This window comes from Erpetoichthys calabaricus, chromosome 3 (genome assembly GCF_900747795.2).
Source record: "Erpetoichthys calabaricus chromosome 3, fErpCal1.3, whole genome shotgun sequence".
Taxonomy (NCBI): Eukaryota; Metazoa; Chordata; class Cladistia; order Polypteriformes; family Polypteridae; genus Erpetoichthys; species Erpetoichthys calabaricus.
Genome location: NC_041396.2, coordinates 168,445,834 through 168,470,099, shown reverse-complemented (window position 1 = coordinate 168,470,099; position 24,266 = coordinate 168,445,834). Strand labels below are relative to the sequence as shown.

At 36.7% G+C, this 24,266-nt stretch overlaps 1 protein-coding gene across 1 annotated transcript in view; it reads left to right on the top strand.

The window, feature by feature from the left end:
* The window catches only part of cd109 (CD109 molecule), a 121,819-nt gene that overhangs the window by 48,725 nt on the left and 48,828 nt on the right, over nucleotides 1–24,266 (top strand). Inside the window, exons 11-18 of the mRNA XM_051924726.1 lie at nucleotides 1,483–1,701; nucleotides 3,044–3,145; nucleotides 5,613–5,675; nucleotides 6,772–6,948; nucleotides 9,670–9,822; nucleotides 18,728–18,811; nucleotides 19,921–19,987; nucleotides 22,788–22,914. Coding sequence (XP_051780686.1) covers nucleotides 1,483–1,701; nucleotides 3,044–3,145; nucleotides 5,613–5,675; nucleotides 6,772–6,948; nucleotides 9,670–9,822; nucleotides 18,728–18,811; nucleotides 19,921–19,987; nucleotides 22,788–22,914 — 992 coding nt within the window. The remainder of the gene's footprint in view (nucleotides 1–1,482; nucleotides 1,702–3,043; nucleotides 3,146–5,612; nucleotides 5,676–6,771; nucleotides 6,949–9,669; nucleotides 9,823–18,727; nucleotides 18,812–19,920; nucleotides 19,988–22,787; nucleotides 22,915–24,266) is intronic.

Below are 24,266 nucleotides of genomic sequence, written 5' to 3'. Positions count from 1 at the left end.
AAAAAAACTTTTTTGCTCTTGCAGGCATGAAGTCATTTTCAGCTTGTCTGGGCAAATTTGATTAGTACAATAGAACTGAAAATATTCTGTTTCATTTACATTCATTGGCATAACTCAAAAGTAAATATTTAGACAATATTTACTGATGGTGATTAAGCTTTGAAAAGACACTGTGTTTCCCATTGCTGCATCTGTAATGTTTAAAAAATAAAAATCAATTTTGCTTTACACTCATGTGAGCAATAAACATGCAGTGCATGGATAGAAAGCACAGACTGACAGGAAGCTTCAGCCTTTTATGAAGTGGTGGGTGTTAACTGACAGAATGAGAAGAATTCACATTATAAATAAGAATTCTAATGCATCACATCCTACTAAGATTGTGGCTGTATGTTCAGTCCTGAACCAACCTGGTTGGACAGTCATTCAGTTTCAGGCAATTGGCTTTAAAGTTAGCCTCTGACATAAAGTAGGGACTTAATGCTGGACAGCAGAAGATCACCCGAGCTAAGGCATTGAGACACCATATAGCCTGTATTTTAAGTTGCCGCATCCCTGAGTTATCCTCCAGTTTTAATGAAAACATGTACAGCTGTTCTGGAGTGATACTTCAACAAATACTGTACAAACAAAAAAGGCACCAAGTCAGCTTTTTTATGTAAATATAGCAGAGTTTCCCAAGAGGGGCATTATTTTCAAAAGTCCTTTGTAAATTTAAAGATTAGGGAATTTTTTTCTGTTTAGACTACGCATGACCAGTAATCACAATTTGTTATTACACTATTTTTTTACAGCTTTTTTACAGCTATTGCTAACAGAGTACAGATTGAAATATGGCAGAAATGACAGTACAGGACAGGTCGCAATGGGAACATAATATCAAAAGGTTACCTCTCCAAGCCAAATTGCAATAAATAACTCCAGAGACAATATGGGGCTTGGAAAATGATAAACATTGCCCAAATTTCTTGCTTGAGAGGTATGCATGCTAACCATCACACCTCCATCAGAACCCATGTGATGCTGTTTCTTTTTTTATAAATCACACTGGAATATATTTTGCCATTTCTGCCAACCCAGGGCCACCCCCATTACACCCTGGGTGGACAAAGCTGTAATTCTTTGTATAAGACCTCACTTATGATACCAGATTTCAAGTCTGGGGGGCTTAAAAAAATAGATGTGCATAAATAAAAAAAACCTTATGCTTAAAAGATACACACTCTATCCATCCATCCATCCATCCATCCATCCATCCATCCATTTTCCAACCTGCTGAATCCGAACACAGGGTCACGGGGGTCTGCTGGAGCCAATCCCAGCCAACATAGGGCAGAAGGCAGGAACCAATCCCAGGCAGGGTGCCAACCCACCGCAGTACACACTATCTCTTTCCTTATATTCCATTTAAATGCTATTTAATGCATGTCATTAGAAAATTTATATTTATATTAATTAAAAATGCATTTGTTTCTTTCACAGCTGAAAATTTCATTTTATGATGGCCAGCCTTTAAGTGAAGAGGAAATTGGAAGAAATGTAACTTTTTCTATAAGTCAGTCATTATTTTCTAACAGTTGGAGGGCTTTTCAAATGACAGAATCTGTACAGATACAGAACATTCAATCTGAAATTCCTAAAAATGGCATTATAAAGCTTGAATTCCCTCTTGATATCAATATTACATCTTTAACCATCAAGGTAAGCAACTTATGTACTTATAATTTTTCAAATCAAAGTTTAAAATAGAGATTGTGTATACTACACATAGGTAAAGCAAAGAGTTTATTTTGCCTATTCTAAAATCTATTACTGTATCATTTTTCAGTGTCTTTTTGTGTGAAATACGAGGTTTTCAAATCCATCTTGTTTATGGTATGTAAGCGTTAGGAAATTCAGTCATTAGTCTTGGGTTAAATTTAAAGGGCATTTTGGTCTGAATATAGGTGGCTTGGTGGTGCAGCAGGTAGCTCTCCTGCTTTATGAATCAAGTGTCTTAAGTTTGAATCCTGCTCCTGGATGTTTCTGCATGTGGGCTTTGCATGGTCTCCCTATGACTTTGACGGTTTTACTGTGGCTGCACTGTGTACATCCCCAGAGATGGGCCAGGTTAGGTAACTCGGCTTGAGTGAATGTGGGTGAGTGCACAAGTTGGCCCAGTTCAAGGCTGTTCCCTGCCTTGTGTCCAATGCTTTTATGATAGACTCAGTCCCCACTACATCCCTTAGTTAGATTAAGGGGGTTTGAGAATGTTCTGTTAAAAGTAAAGTTGACAATTATTTAAAACTTTGTATTATTTCATATTTAAATTCTATCAAAACAGCACATTCCAAAATTAAATATTTTGTTTCTGCATGTGGATGATTGCCACACTGATATTTGGAACTGAATGAAGTAACTGTAGCAGAAAATGACTCTGCTGAAATGTTGGTTTAGGAGTCTTCATTTTTCTTTATAGAAAAGCTATGTATAAGTATATTTTTAACTTGGGACTAAATACGTTTTAAATGTACCATTATAATAATGACGCTTATAATTATGAAAAATTATACTTAAGAAAGATGTTCTTTAGTAAAAAAGTAAGTTGATGAGAAATTGCTGAAAACTGATTGAGCGAATAGTACTTACTAGTATTGCTTTTGCTTGAAAGGAAACTAAGAGCAGTTGACGAAAGTGTTTCTTGAACACAGATGTCTGCCAGTAGTTTACAAACTGATATTAGGTTAACACAATTAATATTTCAAATAATGTATGTGACACCAACTTTCTGTATATATTCAAATATATAAACAACAGCAAAATGTAATAGTCAGTAGTATGAATAAAACTTGTGACATATGAAAATATCAAAGGTGCTTTATAGTAATAGAAATAACAAATGAATAAGAGGCATCTTTTGTTTTTCAAATGTCAATTTCAACCTTTGAGTTTTTCTTAAAATCAATTTTAGTGTCATTAATATACCCATTACATGTGCAGTGTCTCTTTCAGCCTGAATGGATGTGTGCAGACTTTAACAGCTGCTCGATGTTATGTCTTGCAGGCTAATTTCAGTGGTGCTGAACAGACGCTGTCTGTTTTCAATGTGCTTAACTCTCCTAGTCATTCTTATCTTAAACTTCACGTAGAAAGCTTGCATATTAAGGTAACTGCTTTTTATTCATTTAACTAAGCTGAAAGCAATGGTAAAATATTTCAGTTTTGTACTTAGAAATTATCTGGAAATTTGTAGTTTGGCTAATTTTTTGTTTGATGTGTATAAAAACTCTTCTGATATGATGGTTCACTTTTGCATTTGAAAAGGTTTTATTCTCCATTCATGTAAGAATTACTGTATGTTCCATAATTTAGGATATTTGGATGAAGAAATCTAGAAATGACAAAAGGTTAGTGTATCTCACTCAAAGTGCTTGTATATATAGTAGATAGTGCCATGCAATAAACTCCTGAGACGAAGTAACACTTCAATTTGTATTTAAATAATGGAAAAATACTAGTGGGTGCCTATTAAAAAAAGACTGAAATGGGATCTCAGCATTGCAAATAAAGAAAGAGAATTCTAGTATCAAATCGTTAGGCATATGACTATGTTATGGAAATAGCAACCTGTTTAAGCAAAAGAAGATTAAGAGGTGACATGATTGAAGTGTTTAAAATTATGAAGGGAATTAGTACAGTGGATCGAGACTGTTATTTTAAAATGAGTTCATAAAGAGCACGGGGACACAGTTGGAAACTTGTTAAGGGTAAATTTCACACAAACATTAAGAAGTTTTTCTTTACACAAAGAACGATAGACACTTGGAATAAGCTACCAAGTAGTGTGGTAGACAGTAAGACTTTAGGGACTTTCAAAACTCGACTTGATGTTTTTTTGGAAGAAATAAGTGGATAGGACTGGCGAGCTTTGTTGGGCTGAATGGCCTATTCTCGTCTAGAGTGTTCTAATGTTCTAAAGAAAGATTAGGGAAATATGCACTTATTAATAACAGTAACTGAGAGAAGATGAATTAGATAGAAAGAATCAATGTACATGTGCTCATTTTGTAGAAACTATGGCTAGTCACAAACAAAGAAAAACTTATCCAGTTCAAATAAGAAAAACATTGCTGATTTATTCTTGCATAATTCTGGTTAATTAGCATTAATATGTCTGTTGTTAATACAGTTTAATTTAATTTGCAAGAAATAGATAATGATGATGATTAAAAATAAGTCTTTAGGATCAACAAATATATAAAGCTTGCATAAAAGAGATACCCAAGTTTTCTAACAGGGTGGATTTTCTTCTACATCAACCATGTATGCTTCATTATAATTTGTGAATAATAATTACTTCTAAATTTTGTTTAAAAATATAATTCACATCCCTAGTAGCAGTAGTTTAAGAAAAAGCAAATATATTCTCTCTGACTACAAAATATTTGCAATACTGTAAACCAAGTAATGTGACGGTAGTAAGAAAGCATATAGCAATCAGAATGTGAAAAAAGCTATTTAAACATTCATATCAAATGAGTTATCTATAAGGTAATGCATAATATAAATTACTGGCCTTATGTTACAAATGACTTCTCTAACTAGTACTAGTTCCAAAAGATCAAAATGTGGGTTGCAAGTTGGTAGGCTAACAAAGACAACTGAGCCCAGGCGACTAGTCCAGTATTGTACTACAAAGTCTGCATAGTCTCCACATTGGGGTATTTTTGGTTCTGGAGGTCAGTCCCTTTGGACTACAACATTGATAAAGATTAAATAAAAGGCCAAATCTGTAAATATTAATAATGACAATAATAGAAAATGTATTTACACCTATTATACATAAAATACATCACAAGGTACTTTATAACCAATAAAATCACTAAAGCAAAACCAAAAATTTAAAAATGAATAAAATGAAAAAAATATCAACATGACAGAATAGGTAAGTATAACAATATAGCAAAAATAGCAAAACTATTGTAGATAAATAAAATCAAGGAAGGTCTAAATGATAAAAGTTAGTTTTAAAAATCAAACTAGATACTGCTTAAGAGTAGGAAAGCCTCTTGCTGCTGTGACAAAATACATATTAGACAATCTAGGAGTGCAGAAGATGAAAGCGAACTGTCCTGCGCATTTCCAGTTAAATTTGGGAGTTACTAAATGAGTTTCACATCTAGAGTGGAGCTCCCTTTTTGGCTGATATTTGATTAGGAAGCCTCTTATACATTCTAGGGTAAGCCATTTACAGCCTTATCAACCCATAAAAGAACCTTGAAATTAGCAAGAAGTTTCTCAAAGTCAGGGATGATGTGCACTGCTGTGTTTGACTTTGTTAAAATTTTGCAGATTTGTATGGAGTTATTACCAGATATTCTATATTTCTTTAAGAGAGGCCAGTAAAAAGCAGTTGTTTTAAAAATGAGAGGATGTTTCAGCTTTTCTTAGTCTTCTAATGATTTTAACAGTCTGCGCTTTGCTATATTTTTAAATGATAAATTGCAGTCTTAGTAGCATCATTCAAATACACCATGAAGTTCTTTTTTATAGATTTATAATGTATAAATAAGCATACTAAGACCTGAATGACTCACATAAAAAACAATTTCTGGTCTCTTTTTTCTCCATAGGTTGGAACATCTTTTCTACTAACTGTTCACAGCAATTTTATGATACCTCAGCTAAGATATTTGGTAAGATACAATTCCTACTTATTTTTGTTATTGTGATAGTTTGCTTACATTTATAAAATAAAGTGACACATTTTCCTTCAAAAGTATAACTTTAAATATTTACAAGCTTAAAAATAGTTTTAGGTATTTAGGCTGATAGCAATGTGAATTTTAAGAGATCTTTTTAGTAAAAGAAAGCAAATCCAAGTATAAGCAGATCAAACAGATACGTGACAGGACACATTCTTCAAATGCTTTCTTATAACTTTACTGGAGTGCACTCTGAAATATATAAATGGTATGAAGTATAAATTTAATCCATGTAGTTAAAAATGATTGAGCTGACCCCACTGCTAATCCATTGCACCGTTGTCTGGTGTTTTCCCCATATTGTCAATAGCCTACATAGTTTAAGGAGTGTTTGTTCTATTTAGAATATCATAAACTAATTTATGAGCAGTGGTTATATTGGCAGCTTTATGGTACTGATGAAATACAGTATCACGGGTGGACTCCACCAAAGAGAAAATGTTGATATCGGAGCAGTCTGTACTGGATATCCTGTTGGGTTGAGTTATGCCGCAGTTGTGCAGTAGAGTAAACACTGTGTGTGAATTAAAAACAAAAATAAAAAATATTCCTTTAGATTTCACATCAAATATGCTTAAGACATGGAACACCTTAATGTCTTCTAAAAACACATATAGCAATACACTAAAAGGAACCCTTTGAAAAAAATAGAGATGTGTGAAAATGTAATTTATGACAGTTTAAATATCCCTAAATGGTGCCTGGTAAATTGCTAATGTCAAGGAGATACTATATCATCTTAGTTTGTCCCCTGGTTATAGTCCTTTAGCAAGGATCACGCATTTGAATGGCATCCTCAGCATTTTTGAAGAAGGCCACCCTTGGTCCATCGACAAAAGCCAGATCAGGACAAAAATGGGCTATCGATACTCAACATCAATTAAGATACATTTTCAATTTGCTATCAATTTGTGTACAAATTTAAGCTAAAATGCTGTCACAAGTAACAGGCCCCAGCCGTACCAGCAAGGTAAGAGTTTTTGAAATGTTACACATTTTACCAAATTAATTCTTGCTTATTTGACAGGTTCTTTCAAAAGGAAATACCATCTTAGCTGGCAATAGCTCGGCCACTTCTTTTTCTCTCACAGCCACTTACTCTTGGGCTCCTGTTGCCAGTGTGCTTGTGTATTATGTCAGAGATGATGGAGAAGTTGTCGGAGATCAAGTACAAATATCTATTACAAATATCTTCCAAAATAAGGTATGTTTAGGTTGAAATGGTTAAGTGACAGAGTGGGTATACGTTATGGTGGAACTGCATCATCACAAAGTTTCAAGTCATTATTAAAATGTAGATATGATTTAGTATTTTGTTTTTTATTTGTCAGTTCATCTACCAGCAATTATTAATAATAAAACTTGTTTGAGACTAAATAAACAGTTGAATTTCATATGCAAAATTATCAACATTAGATTTCAAGTATAACCATGCAATTCTTGCAATTCCTTTTTGGTGTTCTTTATGTTCCTGTTTAATATGACAGCCATATTGTACGTCCTCTTCCTATTGCAAAGAGTTTTGTATATGAAATATATAAATAACTTTCTAACCATCATGTAAAACACTTAGGAAATTATGGTTAAAATCTTGTAATTAGACTGCTCAATAAAGTTACTTAATTACTAATGAAACACATGGACCTACAGTCCTAAAATAAATGCAAATAAAAATTAAGTTAACGGTAAGTAGCTGTTTTCTAAATAGTCACTTCTTACAGGTTCTCTAGAAGTCATAATGTATTTTATTACAACTGTTGACTTATTTAGATGAAGCAGAACATTTCTATTTTGGCAACACATGCTTTGATTTTCAACATTAAAAAATATAGCTTGACCTTGTTAATGTAACTTTGGTCTTCAAATAAACATTGATGTAAACATGTAAAAACAATGCTCTCATACTGTTGGACATCTCAACTATTTGTTACAATGTTCTTGATTGCCACTATTCATTTCTGTCTCTGCATCCTATACGCCATTGTGTTTGTCTGCTGCACTTGCTCAATATTCAGATTTACTTCTTGTTTATCAATGTGATTCAGTAGCATGCCTTATTCTTTTTTCTTCTTCGTCATTTAATCACCTTCTGTGATTTGCTTGATGCTCAGCAGATGTCACTGATCTTCTTTTTCTTTGTGCCATTATGGTGGCTATAATTTGTTTTTTTGGTCACTTTGTCATAGACACACAACCACAGGTCACTTTGCCCTTCATTATTTACGTGTGGCAAACTTCTGTGTCTGATGATCTATCAACACAATACTTATGCTTGATTGTAAATTCTGAACATGTGTCTATCATGTCTTGGGGGAGAATGAATAGATAAACCAGGTTGCCATTACCTAATTTTTTTACTTGTTTCAGTTTGTTGTCCTTGCATTCTATAAAATGCACTTAACGCTCAGCAGATGTTCTTCCTTCTATTATGGATTCCAAGAACATATCTTGTCATATTAGATTAAGATAAAGTGTAACAGGCAGACAGATTTTAGCAATTTATATATACTGTAGATATCTTTAATACAGAAATTTTTCCTTGGATTTTTATATGGTCAGATTGCATATTGCTAACTTGACATAAACATACATAGTACATATAAGAAATACTCTCAACCCAAGGTATATATTTCTAACTATTTTTTGCATTGCTGTGTTAAAACACTGTGTAGCACCTGTGATTGGGTCATAAATAACATTGCATTAGATGTTATGCTGTAGCTACCACCATGCAGTGTCCCTAGTGGACTGATAAAAACATCAACACAACATGTGTTTTGTGTCACCTGTTTCTTGTTGTTGGTTGCACAGTACAGTAAGAAGTTAATATTATATAAAACTTGCAGCTACTATTCAAGTATAGATGTCACAAGTCAGTTTTAGTTTGGTATATTTAATGGATAAATACAACAAATAGCACAGGGAGTTTTAATACTGGTATACCAAAATACATCTCTGTTAAAAATGTGTTGGCATAAGATAACTTTCTAAATTATGAGCAAGAAAAATATACATGTAGATTAAAAATGCTTCATATTTCTTGCTTAAACCTGTAAAAAATGTAAATATTACTTTTTGACATTGTAACAGAATCCCGGACCATGGACAGAGACCACAACTTTGTCACACAACACTCCTTTATTTTCCTTTCTGCAACAGTATACACCAATCACCACAGTACTCAGTCCCTTCTTCCTCTTTCTTAGCTGGCTCCACTCCTCTAAGCTCTGTCCTCTGCCACCCGACTCCGGCTTGCTGAGTTGTGACAGCTGTCTCCTTTTATAGAGGACCCGGAAGTGCTCCAGCTGTTCCATGATCAGCTTCCGGCTGCAGTTCCGGGTGAGACAGCAGCCCTACACAGGAGGGCTCAGCCGTTCTCCACACGCCCCCTGGCGGTGTCCATGAGCCACAGCAGGGTTGAGCTTCTCTGCTCCGTGGCAGTATAGCAAACCAGGAGGGCTGTCCTCCATCGTCCCGGCCGGGTAAGCATCCCGGCCGCCCATTACAACATGTCCTCATCTTCTATTCTTTAGCAATAAGAACACTGTACTTAACATGTAGCAAAAGCATTCACTTCTGGATTTCTGCAAAGCTGTCCTTATACATTCCTTTGTTTCTTAGTTTAGCCCAACAGGGTGAATGGTAGAACACTGAAAGAGCTTGATGATTTAGTTCTGCAGGAGTGAAGATGTTGCTATTAAATCCATCCATCCATCCATTTTCCAACCCGCTGAATCCAAACACAGGGTCACGGGGGTCTTGCTATTAAATAATATCTAATATTTTAACAAATATCTCATAGTTAAGAGATTAAATATTTGTTTTAGAAATGCATTTTATAATGAATTTAAGCCTTCATATTTACAATATTTTACCAATTTTAAACATTTTTTTTCTTGTGCTTCCTTTCTATGTATTTAATCAGGTTAACCTTTCATGGAGCAACAAACACGTCCAACCATCTAATGCAGTTTCACTTCAAGTCAATGTTACTGAGCCTAATTCTTTTGTTGGGATTTTAGTTGTTGATAAAAGTGCAAAATTACTTGGTGATGCAAATGATCTCTCTGAAGACATGGTAAGTGTTCATTTCCAAGTATTATCCAGTATATACACTAGAAAATACAAAGAGATTGTTAATGTTAAGTTTCTAATTGTAAATTTTAGATTATAGGAGGTTGTTTGATGTGTCTGGCATGAGCAGGGATTTGACATTTCTATACGTTATGATAGTGTCAGCTTTTTCTTTTATTTCATTTATTTTCATATTATTTTTGTTTAGAATTACAGCTTTTAATGAAATATCGGATCTCTATAAGTTAGGAATGTAGCCGAAGACATTAATATACTACTAAACTTTGTGATCCTCTTGTTCATAAAGTCTTACAGTATATATCAACTAATGCATATTTACAGTCCAGTTTCAGTTCAGGGCCCGTTGGCCCAGCTCTGAATGTGTTACTCAGTGCTTATTAACAAAAGCTCTTCCAAATACACTCTGCTCAAGCCACTTTTCCCATTTAAAGAGTGTCAGAAAACTGGTAGGATGATTGGATCTAATGAGTATTGACATCCTTTCACTTATAAAAAATAACGTTTTTATTTAATTCAGTGGATCTACTTCTACAGTGCTAAATACTTAACTTCTAGTATTAATTTTTAGAGCAATGCATTCCTGATTAAGATGGTCTGTGATGAGCCTGTGTTAGATATATACAGGTAGTAGCCACAGAAGTGCAGTATATGTATATATTAGAAACAATATGTTTCAATTTCTAATCCAGTTTCTTTAAAATTTACTAATAATATACTGTAACTACCTGTTTACATTGTGTAATCAATTTTATTTTATAACACTCATCATAGGAAACCTCAAAGTTGACTGTAAGAAGTAAATACTTAATTAAGTGCTGTGGAAGACAGTTACTTCTTTATTGTTTGACCAGTGCCCCACCAAAACATATCTCTCTATTATAAAAAAAAATCTTGGAAGGCTTGGAAGGAGACGATACATGACTTTCTCGGAGACACTTTAACGTCCTGTGAGACAAGGCAGTGAGACAAAAGGACACCTGCTGTACAGGCTTTTAAATGATCGATCTGTCACTTCCGGTTGAGAGTAAGCTGTGCGCGTTTGGCTGCCGCTTCTCACCGGTGTCATTGCATTTGTTTTGTTTTGTCCCGTCAGACTTGACTGCTCTTTTCGAATTTGTTTTTTTACGAATGCCACTGGCGATTGCCTAGATCATACCTGTTTCAGTCTTGCGCGAGCTCCCTTCCTTCTCTCCTGTTACTGCCTTCGCGGTGAGTATGAATCTACTCTTGCTTCGTTTGCAGTTGCGAGTCTGAACTGCGAATGTGCAGCCTGCCCGCTGTGCTTTTCCTTTTCTAGCTGGTTATGCAGTGAGATTTGGGTTGGCTAACGTGTGTAACTGGAGTTAGCATGGTGTTGTGTGGCATTCTGTTCGCTCTTGGCGGTGTCCACTGCTGTCTGGATATTCTTAGCCTGTTCTGTCTCTGGTTTGGAGTTGTGCTGTGTATTGCTATTTCTACTTTTTTGGCAATGCAGCTCATATATTCTCCATATGAACTTAAAAATCTTGACTGTCATCCGCGATTGGTCTCCCTGACTTATAGTTTCTGCCAGTCGCTTGGAATTACTCGGCGTCCTTGCCATATTCACCGGTCTAAAAGAGTCTCCTCGCGGATCTATGGCTCGGACGTGTCGATTCCAAGTACAGTGGAACCTCGGGTCACGAATGTCTCGGACCACGTACAAATCGGGTTACGACCAAAAAGTTTGCCAGACTTTTGCATCTGTTCACGACCACACACTCGGGTGCCGAACAAGCCAGTTTCCCTTCCAGTTCGTATGCACCGATGATTTCCGCACGTGTTCAGTCTCTCCCTGTGCATTCCCTGTGCAGTGAGCGAAAGAGAGAGAGAGTGCGAGAGAGCAAGCGAGAGAGAGCAAGCGAGAGAGAGAGAGAGCATGAGAGAGCAAGCGAGAGAGAGAGAGCGAGCGAGTGAGTGAGAGAGAGAGAGAGAGCACGAGAGAGCGAGGTAAGAGAGAGAGGGCTGGCCGCATAATACTGAGAAGGCAGTTAAAGAATGCACCGGGCTTGTTTTTAAAGAGACAGATTCCAGCATTGTTTTAACCTTGTTGTATTTAATGAAGACTTTTTTCTATTGGATTTTAACCTCCACTTTACTTCTGTTTACAGCGATCGGTTCGTAGAGTGCATTGTTGCAATGTTACTTTTCTTGGTTGTTTATTAAATTACGGATTTTTCAAATGTTCATGTTTCTCCCTGTGCTTAAAACTCACTAAAAAAAAACTGTTTACAACGAGCGGTTCGTAAGGCTATAGTGTGAATTCTTGCAATGTTACTTTTCTCTGTTCAAGGTTTTCTCAGTGTTATTCAATGTTTTTACATTTAGTTTACTACTAGCAAAATACCCGCGCTTCGCAGCGGAGAAGTAGTGTGTTAAAGAGGTTATGAAAAAAAAAGGAAACATTTTAAAAATAACGTAACATGATTGTCAATGTAATTGTGTTGTCATTGTTATAACTGTTGCTGTCTTTTATATATATATATATATATATATATATATATATATATATATATATATTATATATATAATATACACACACACATAAACATTTATATACATATACATATATATACATATCTACATATACACATCTACATATATATACACACATACATAAACACACACATAAGACTTACTGAGTGAAACGGGCTTTCATTGACAATCATGTTACGTTATTTTTAAAATGTTTCCTTTTTTTTTCATAACCTCTTTAACACACTACTTCTCCGCTGCGAAGCGCGGGTATTTAGCTAGTATATATATATATACATATACACACATACATGCAGTTTTAATAACACAGAAATCAATATAAACATTAACATCATTATCATATGAGAATATGAAGTAATATATAAGAAGCACATTTCATATAAATATAAATTATTAAACAGTAAAATCTTCTTCTGTAATTTGCTACCGTGGCAATTTGTGTGTCTGTCCAGGATTTTAAATGACCTGTAGCTCGCAAACCGTGTCACCTATACACTTGAAATGTGGTACACATATAGTACCTCACGTCTACTATCCGCTTTATGGGTGATGATTGTTTTACTCTTTTTATCTTTATTTTATTTTATTGTAGAATCAACTCCTATCTGCGCACAGCAGGGCAGCCGTGGGCGGATGCGTATGGTGTATTCACTCCATGTTATCGTGCATTGCGCTGTCAGTGGTATTTTGATAAAAGAATTTGAACAACATATAACAACCGTATAAATTATTAAACAGTAAAACATTAACATTTAAGAAGTAAAGTTACATTAAGTACTACTGCAGTGCCTTCGGGTATACCTCATTTTTTGTTTGCCCATTACATGCTTAAATGTATACATTTTTTGTTGCACCTACCCGAGAACACGCGACATATAACCGAGCGTGGGAGAAGCATGGATTTTAAACACGCGTTGAGTTGATCTGCTGGTCTCCCTCGTGGAATAACTGGTAATGTTTGACTAAAATCTACAGCGAGTAAAACGACATTACCTCCTATTTTTTTTTTTACGATCTCTGAGATCTTGGTTTTTTCGGTTCAAAGCTTCATAAGCTCTTTTATGTTGTATGGTGTACTTATCCCAAACCATCATCTTTGAATGTTGCAAGACTTTCGCCTTGGATGTAGATCGGGGTAATCACATTCATTGCATTCCTAGTCTGAATCACAATGTGATTGTATGGGTGGTTACCTGGCACTGTAGGGTTGCCACCCGTCCTTTAAAATACGGAATCGTGCCGCGTTTGAGAATGAAATTGCGCGTCCCGTTTTGAATCAATACTGGACGGGATTTATCCCGTATTTTTTTTATAATTTTTTTTTTAAAGCAGCGTCTCATGCAAATCATCCCACATGCATTTTATGAAGATGCCTCCTTTCCTACTTTGGATTGGGTAATACTTGATGTCATCGTTAGTTTGATTGGTGTTTTTAACTGTCCAGTGAGGAGGGCGTGTCTTTTAAGTACAGTCTGCAAAGTGTTGTCACTGAGATGTGGCGTCAGCGCCATAGTTGAAGCCCCTAACGTTGCGGTCAGCAAGTCGGCTAACATCCGCCATGTGCCGTCTTTCAGTTGCGAGAAGCAGATCATAGAATGGTTGAAACTGTTGCCCCTAACGTTGCGCCACGGCGTGTGGTTCGTTTATACCTCGTGTCGTCTCATTAAAGTTTTATCTCGCGAATATGTTATTGCAATCCGCAGCGGGAGCGTTTCTATAAACTTAATTTAAACTTACGTTTTACACCGTGCTTTGTTTCCCTTATGAACATGCTTGTATGCTTAACTCGCTCCGTTCTCAATTGTTTAATTAATTTTTTGCTCTTCGCTGTTTGCGGGTCTTCCTCCATTTCCCCCTACTTCGTTGTTTTATCTCGCGAATATGTTATTGCAATCCTTAACGGGAGCGTTTCAATAAACTGATTGAAAATAGTTTTGCATTTACCTTTTTAGTAAAAGGCGAGCTTTTAAGCCTGAGAAATCACCCCGTAAATGCACACGTTTAATTGCACATGTGTTAATATGTATGGTTACACAGTATTAAAAGACAGTGAACAACGTCAGTTACCTTTGTTCCCGCGTTTGATAAAAGGTGAGCTTTTAAGCCTGAGAAATCACCCCGTAAATGCACACGTTTAATTGCACATGTGTTAATATGTATGCTTACACAGTATTAAAAGACAGTCAAAAATTAACGTCATTTACCTTCGTTCCCGCGTGTGACTCGTGCTGTAAATCTCTTCCTTGTTTTTAGTTCACGTGATTACGTAGGAGGCGTGATGACGCGATACGTGACTCCGCCTCCTCCATTACAGTGTATGGACAAAAAATATGTTCCAGTTATGACCATTACGCTTTGAATTTCGAAATGAAACCTGCCTAACTTTTGTAAGTAAGCTGTAAGGAATGAGCCTGCCAAATTTCAGCCTTCCACCTACACGGGAAGTTGGAGAATTAGTGATGAGTCAGTCAGTCAGTCAGTCAGTGAGTGAGTCAGTCAGTCAGTCAGTGAGGGCTTTGCCTTTTATTATTATAGATTACGCTGTGCATTCTATGGTGTAATTAACTATTTTTGTGCTTAAAAATCTTTAAAAAATCTATTTACATACAGTTCGTACTGTCTGGAACGGATTAATTGTATTTACATACAATCCTATGGGGGAAATTACTTCGGGTCATGACCAAATCGGGTTGCGATCAGAGTTTTAGAACGGAATGCGGTCATGAACCGAGGTTCCATTGTATATTGACATCTGACCGCGTTCACTGGCCTAACGCTAGGGCTGTCCGAGGAATAAACATGGGCCATCTTCGTCCTCTTCAGGAAGTGTCTGCGCCCTTCTCTCCCAGCTGTTCCAACTTTAGGCTTGGCCTTTTGAACACTCGCTCCATCACTAACAAGACATCGCTGATTAATGACCTCATCTCCCAGAAGCAAGTGGACATGTTTCTTCTTACAGAAACTTGGCAACAACCTGGTGATATTGCTGTTGAAATGGTTTCCTCCCCTCCTGTACTGCTGTTGTTAGTTTATCACCATCCCAAATCTGTGGTGAACTTTATGTCTGAATTTAATGAACTTCTCACTGTAATCTCGTCTCTTTGCCCTGCTGTAATTTTACTTGGTGATTTTAATATTCATGTTGATATCAACTGCTCTCTTACAGCTGAATTTATCTCAACTTTGGAATTTTTTGACTTGACACAGCATGTGGATTTCCCCACTCATACTCACGGTCATATTCTTGACTTGCTTTGTTCAAATGGCTTGAATAATGTCCTCTGTCTCAGGTTCACTCTCTGGTATTTCTGATCATAAGATTATTGAATGTAACTTTAGCATTATTACCACTACATCTGTCAAGAAAAAGTCTGTCTCCTATCGCAACATTAGGTCTGTTAATTCTGATTTGTTTGCTGCTTCCCTTCTGTCTTCGTCTCTTTCTGAATTGCATAGTCTTCCCTCTCCTGAAAACATGGTTTCCCTTTATAACAGCTGTGTTTCCCAACTGTTAGATAACTTTGCTCCCTTAAGGACTAGGCATGTTCCAGCCTCCCGCTCTTGTCCCTGGTACACCGGTGAGTTCAGAGCTATGAAAGCCACTAGCCGGGGTCTTGAATGACTTTATAAGAAAACGGGCCTCATAGTTCATTCACAGCTTTGCACTGAGCGCATACTTAAATATAGGGATGCCCTTAACACTGCTCGCTCCAACTATTGTTCCTCTGTCATAAATGGTGCTAAGTCTAGGCCTAGAACTCTTTTTAGAACTGTTAATAAACTCCTCCAACCCCCTCCTCTATCATGCCCCAATACAGCTGAACAGTGTCGGGCTTTCTTACATTTCTTTAATACCAAAATTGATCAAATCTATCACAGTTTCCCCTCCTCACCACAGTCACTCACTCATTCTGATCTGCCATCTCCATCATCAAGACTCACTTGTTTCTCACCTGTTGACTCTCTTGCCATCTCTGAACTTATTAATAAGTCTAATGCCTCCTCCTGTCTGCTTGATCCTGCCCCACTTCTCTGTTTAAGACATGCTCATCCATAATTAGTTCAGGTTCTGTCCCTACTGTCCTCAAAACTGCTGCAGTTACCCCAATCCTTAAAAAACCTGACCTGGATCCTTCTTCTCTCTCCAGTTACAGGCCTATCTCTAATCTCCCTTTTTTGGCTAAGGTGATGGAACGCGTGGTTGCTACACCACTCCATGCTTTTCTTGTAGATAATACACTCTATGAGCCTTTTCAGTCTGGTTTTCGTACAAAGCACAGCACTGAGACAGCTCTTCTCTGTGTAGTCAATGATCTTCTCCTGTCTGCAGATTGCGATTCCCTTAATATTCTCCTCTTTCTTGACTTAAGTGCAGCATTTGACACTATTAACCATGAAATCCTCCTGTCACGTCTCTCTGCTGTAGGCATCTCTGGCTTAGCCCTTCAATGGCTCACATCTTATCTTTCTAATAGGCAACAGTTTGTCACACTTGGCCGATATAAATCCTCCACCTCACCTGTGTCACATGGTGTCCCTCAGGGTTCAGTCCTTGGGCCATTACTTTTTCTACTTTGTATCCTTCCTTTGGGTTAGATTATTCGCAGACATGGCCTTCCACTGTCATGCAGACAATATACAGTTATATCTTAGTACAGACACCCCTACAGATTCACCTCCCAGCACACTCACGAAATGCATCACTGATCTTAAGCTATGGATGGAAAATAACTTTCTCAAACTTAATGCCAATAAGACTAAAGTGTTACTGGTAGGTCCAAAATCCCAACCTTCTAAGGCATTCAATTTCTCTATTTCTGTTGATGGTTTTCAAACCTGCTCCTGTTGTCAGAAATCTTGGTGCTTTGTTTGATTCATCACTTAACTTTGAGTTACAAATTAGGTCTCTTTCCAAAATTTCATTCTATCATCTCTGTAACATTGCCCGCCTCCGTCCATTTCTGTTCTTGTCTGATGCTCAAACTCTGGTTCATTGTTTCATAATGTCTTGTATTGATTACTGTAATTCCCTCTTCATTGGCCTCCCTGCAAAATCTATACAGAAGTTATAATATATTCAGAACTCCGCAGCTAGAGTCCTTACCCACACAAAGTGTTTTGCTCACATCTCCCCTGTTCTTTCCCAGCTTCACTGGTTACCAGTTCCACCAAGGCTTAAATTCAAGATTCTGCTTCTCACCTTCAAAGCCCTACATAACCATGCCCTCCTCTACCTCACTCAGCTACTAGCTCCTTACACTCCTTGTCGCTCTGTCAGGTCCTCGAGCAGTCATTTCCTTACTGTCCCACGCACCAGACTCTCCAACTTGGGAGGCAGGTCCTCCTTGACTGCAAGGACCTCAACTCTGGAACTCTCTTCCTCAGTCTCTCAGAGATTGCTCCTGTTTCTGTACTTTTAAATCACAACTGAAAACTTTACTCTTCTATGAACTTTTGTCATCTGTGTAATTTTTTTTTTTTAACTCTGTATGTAAAGCGACCTTGGGTTTGTGAAAGGCGTTCAATAAATGTAACCTATTATTATTATTATTATTATTATTATTATTATTATTATTATTATTATCAACGCACAGTGCGACAAGCAGAAAACGCAGCTCGGCAGCAGCAGCAGCAAGCCAGCAGCTGATCCGACCGCATCTCCTTAGCGTGCGTTCAGCCCCCACTTCACAATGCGAGCAGCAGAGACGTGAAGTGGCTGGTGCGTAGTGTGCCCCAGGGTTGGGGTTTGGGCAAGCAAAGCAAGCAGGGGGCAAAGCCCCCTAGTTTATTACAAAAAGGATTTTAAACCAACTTTTCATCATTTTAAAACACGACTGTACCATCTTAGGCCACAAGTAGCTGGGTTAACAGAATGTCAGGCCAACTATGCTCTATATTTAATAGTGCATGCAACACACAAATGGGCTCTTGTGAGGAAAGGGAAAAATAAAGTTTAGATTTAAGATTGAACCCATTATATGCTGAATTGTGGTGTTGACAGTACCTTTCATATTTAAGTCTCAAGGTTTACTGCATGAACATGGGAGTGCCCAAGCTGACAGAAGGCTGTAAATGCCATGCTCGAATGGGCCATCTTACTATTTGGATAAGTTAAAACTGAGTTCCTCTATCTGTTATTTGTTGGTCATGTTTTTTTTGTAATGTTGAAACATATTTAATGCAATTAAAGTTAGACATAATAAGTAATGAATAACAGAGTAGTTTATATTTTTAGATTTATTGGTTGTTTACTAATGCACTTGAAACTTTTCTTCTTTCTTAATCCCTTCTTCATAAGGGAATAGCGTTTCACTGTAGATCATTATATTAATGAGTTATATCTGCATTTGTTTTTGTTTTTCAATCTGTATCAGGTTGCCAAAGATCTGGCTCTGTATGGCACAAACAATCAAAACAGTAATTTCCAAGAAAATGACAGATCTTTCTCTGTATTTGAGGTAATATTTTAGAATATCAATATTATTATTCATAGTGAGAACCTGAAATATGTTCCATTGTGGCCTAAAGTTTCTTTAGAAAATAGATGTCAAAAACTGGAGTGTTATAACGAGAGCCTGGATTTCTTTCAGTAATTACCAGTATTTTGAGTTCTCGGAAAAACGGCAGAACAAAAATGTGTCTCTGATTTTTAATCTGAACTTGGGAAATTATTTGACCATTACTTGACCTTTTGAAAATATTTGTCTTTAGAAATATACATGCACCTATTTTAGAGATGTGGGAATCCAGAGCCCATCTGGCCGGATTAAAAGCAAACTCTGAAAATGGACAGTGAATTTACAGGGCACCCATATACAGACTTGTATTCAGTTATTGTAACCTATGTATTTTTTCTGATTTTGGAGAATAACAATGTAGATACTAGAAGAAAGTACAAAGTCTCAAAGGTAACCAGATCAGAATTCAATTTTTTCCTGGAGCTATGAGGCCACAGTGCTAACCACTGCACCCTTGTGCTTTCTCCTCTCATGCTTCTTCACCTCAATTAAAAAAATACAAAAAAACACAACTAAAGTACAGATATCAAAGTTCAAGAACATTAATGCAGGTTCATGGTTGACACTGCTTCTTTACAGATCTAGCCTCCTTGGCTTGAATATTGTGCTCTATTACAATATCATTCTCTGTGTAGAATCTGCACATTCTCTCCATGTCTGTGTGGGATTTTTCTGCAGGTATTCCTGAATTCTTACAAAATCCCAATGAGTGTCCATGTTAGGTTGATGGCTGATTCTAAACTGACTATGTGTGAGTGCAGACCTGTGTGCGAGAAAACTCTCTGATGGGCTGGCAACTGTTCGTGGTGGGTTCCTGCCTTGCGCTAGACTCTCTCCTCCCACAGTCTTGAATTGGTTTTGCAAGTCTGACCATATATATATGTATTTTTAGGTAAAAAAGTGTATTTTGTTGTACAGTATATTCTTACCTTTAAACATAACTCTTGTCTGAAATACCCTTCATTTCAAGCCAAAGTTCCATTGTGTAATGTTTTGGGGCAGACTGTAAAAGGCAGCACAAGTTATTTTAGAGATACTTTTATTTTTAGACATCAAACCTGAAGGTGATGACTGATGCCATGCTGCCACATGATGTGATTACATTTCCAGACCTATGTAAGTGAAATCTCTTATACAGTTTCATTTATTATTTTGTATGGTGGTATTGGCATTAGCTTTTGGGACAGTATAGTGAAATTGCTAATTTTTGCTGTATACACAAGCAATTAGATTTGAGATTAAAAGATTCATATGGGCCAAAAAGCACAGAGTGTTCTCGATTATTGTAGGGGACTTTTGTGGCTAAGAAATGAAATTAAGCAGTTTAGATGATGAAATTTAAAAATTAAGGAAGAGTAAGAATGATACAAGTACAAATCAGAAAGAGTTGGGCCACTTTTGTGATTCTTGTATACTCTGAGGAGAAAACAAAAATAAAAACGTGGTACAAGCGATAAGTATTTTCAGATAGGAGTCCAAGATCAGACAAAGATGTTGTGGAGAAGCTGCTTATGTAGAATCTGGGCAGGAAGATGCAGGTTGAGGAGGGCGTATGACAGAATCACATCAGAGGTAGAACAAGTGTTTGTCTTCTGTCCTGCAGAGGAAGGAGAAGAAAGAGCATTAGGCAACAGCGCCAACCCCTGATCCAGAGGAGAATTACCATTAAGAGAGCCCTTCAGCCGTCCCTGAACACATACGTGTGACCGAAAAAATATACAATGAGATTCTTTATGGCAAAACAATATAGACTATCTTGTAAAACAAGCTATTTCTATTTGTCACAGCTGACAATTTACAAAGATAAACTGCAGTTGATGTAAAGATAAACCATAAAACAACTGTTTCTGTTATTGCCAAAGTCCTACACAGTGAAGTAGTGAACATGTCATAAATATTCTTTAATGAAAACTTGGACAGCAGAGTTATATAAGGCTAGCCTTCAAGATACAAACCTTTCAACAACACAAAAAGTTAAAGGCCATATTAGAATATATCAGAAAATGTAGAGAGACCAGCCTAACATAATTAATGATTGCAGAGCAAAATGATTTTGACAGTATACATCTTGCCTTCCTTTGCACAAAAAAAGCTGCTTTAATAGTAATTGGTGTGTCCTTCGTCTTGCTACAAGCCAAGCAAACACACTTAACAACTGGTTAGCTAGTGCTAACACTGGCCAAGTTTGTTTCCTGATTTAAATCCATTTGAGCACGAATCAAGATAAGTCATCATAGAAAAACTGTCAGAGCATAGAATGATGTGGTGAGTCGCCAGACGTTTTTACAAACATAAGTGACAGTATGACCCTCATGAAGAGCTCCCTTTGAAACATAGTCATTACAATAAAACAGGTGGGTCCCTTTGTTTTCTCACTGACTTTCTTTATTTCAGTTTCCTCTCTCCCTGTCTCTCTCACACACTCTTCTTTCAGTCATTACTTATATATTTGAGATGCCAGTAGAACGATCTGGCAGACCCTTTTTGTGCTGTGCCTGGAGAATAGTTACTGGTCTGAAGTAGTGTTTTCACTTAGATCAGACAGATCATTTGCATTTCCTTCAGGTGATTCTGTCCCCCTTCATGTCCCATCCAGATATGTCTCTTTAACTATACATTTATAAGCATACTTACAACATGACCCATTCCAGCCCCAATCTATGAGAAGGAGTCAACCCAGCCACATTGTGCTTTGGCAGGTTTGTGGACTCTATCAGTAAAGTTGAAGAATCAAACACTACCTCATGGCCCTAGGATTCAATATTGTCTTTACCCATCCACTGGAATAGTTCACAATAGTAATAAGAATGAACTTCTGGCCCAAAACATAGGATTGCAGCTGCAGCACAGGCCATTTAGTAGCAAGATTTGCTCTGTGGCCATGCAAGGTGATCTTGAGTCAAACGTTTGTCTTAGATTCATTATGGTTGTTGAGATTCTTTGGTGATCTGTGTCAGTACTGTTCCCAGTAAATACTGCAAATATTTTATTTATTGGTAATTGTGAGGGATGCTACGTGAAGACTGGCATCCCGGCCAGAGCTGAACTGAGACCCTTACCTGGCCGGGGCATCTATGGCATAGAACAAGTGGGGAAGACAGTTTGCACAGGGCTTTGTCTACCCTGAAATGCTAGATGGCAGCCCCATTGGGTTACAGTACCACCACGGATTCCCACAGGGCACATTGAGAATAGTAGTTCATTGCTTCAGCCCTTTTGGGTTCCGTGGGTGCTGCCAGGGGGCACATAGAGGACTAGCAAGACCTATTCTGTCAGGCTCCAGCTTCACTTGGAAGTGCTCCCGGGCCACAGTATCGGGACACTAGAAGTACTCCCAAGTTTTATATAAAAGGAGCTGCTAGAGTTGGGAGGAGGAGGATAACACTTGCTGAAGGAGCGGACCAGAGGAGACAAGAGTGCTGTGTTATCATTGTAATTGTGGTTGTAGTGTGGGAAACTCATCCTTATAATAGTGTCACACAATAAAAAAATTCTCTTCATTAGTGACCTTGTGTCCAAGCCTTTTGTGTCTGGAGTCTGGGGAGTTGCAGCACACGCTACTGGTCACATAATCTTAGCAGCTTTGTTTTTCAGAATCTCCTACTCTAGATTTTTAGAATGAGTGTGCCTTTCTGTACCTAACTTCATTAACAAGTTTACATAGTTTGGGATCACTTCTTTAGCCTAGCAAATTTACATAACTTTGTCTAATTTAATAAATGTATGGTTTAACATTGTTAGTTTACCTAGACCAAGTCATCTACAGATAGATAACACGTGTTATTTAAAATTCACATATATTACTGTATAGATGAATTTTATAATAATATAAAATAGTTTATAATATAACTTATTTATATATTCTGTATACAGTATATATTTAATACTGTATATATAGTAATATGATTTTTTTATTTATCACCTTTTATAGATGAAGTATTTCATGCTACTGATAAGAATCTTCCTGAATCACCTTCCACAGAAACAAAACCAATCAGGAGCAATTTTCCTGAAACCTGGATCTGGAATGTAACATATACAGGGTAAATAATAACAATGAACACTGTATTATTTGCTATATATTTAGATTTTAGAAAATGAAAAGAAGTAATATGTAGAGATGAACCTATATTGGTTTACTTCTTTTGAGATATTTTATGAATTTCTGTAGTAAAAAGTCTATTTATCATAATGTCTTTCTATTTGCCGTCTGTTTTTTAACATCCTAATACCATGTTTAATAGATAGATAGATAGATAGATAGATAGATAGATAGATAGATAGATAGATAGATAGATAGATAGATAGATAGATAGATAGATAGATAGATAGATAGATAGATAGATACTTTATTAATCCCAATGGGAAATTCACATTCTTCAGCAGCAGCATACTGATACAATAAATAATATTAAATTAAAGAATGATAATAATGCAGGTGAAAAACAGACAATAACTATGTATAATGTTAAATATTAACATTTACCCCCCCCCGGTGGAATTAAAGAGTCGCATAGTTTGGGGGAGAAACAATCTCCTCAATCTGTCAGTGGAGCAGGACAGTGACAGCAGTCTGTCGCTGAAGCTGCTCTTCTGTCTGGAGATGATACTATTAAGTGGATGCAGTGGATTCTCCATAATTGATAGGAGTCTGCTGAGCGCCCTTCGCTCTGCCACAGATGTTAAACTGTCCAGCTCCATGCCAACAATAGAGCTTGCCTTCCTCACCAGTTTGTCCAGACGTGAGGCGTCTTTCCTCTTAATGCTGCCTCCCTTTATGTAATAAATACAATTTAGGCACTCCTCCATTCAGATATTTACTGCTAAGTGTTGGATGTTAACCTCCTTATAATAGGATAACCTTACACAAGCAGTTCAATTTATTCTATGTATTTCTATATATTAACTTACTTGATCTTATTTTCCTTTTTAGAAAGAAATTGATTTTCTCAAATCAATCAATTGCAATATTTAAATAATTAAAAACTACCTACCTAAAGGTTAAATTAAATTGACAAATAACAAAAAACCCACTGTCTGTCACACATTACGTTAATATAAATTCCAGAAATGGCCACAAATTTGTCCAGCAATGCATATGACACTGTGCATATTACTGTTTTCAAGCGAAGCCAAGCAAAATATTTCATTAAAATTTAATGTGTCAAGCCACTCATATTTGCTAATTTCTTTGTGGTGTAACTGCCTTTTTCTGTTAAAGGTTTTGTATACTTTTCTTTTCTTTTTTATTTGCCTTTATATTTAAAGGAAATTGTATTAGCTTTTGAAGTTTGAATTTGCTTTAGCTAAGAGAAAATGCCTAATAAGTTCAATTAAACACTTCTACTATATTTTAAATGATCTACAATAGTTTAGTTTTCATCAGCATTACATG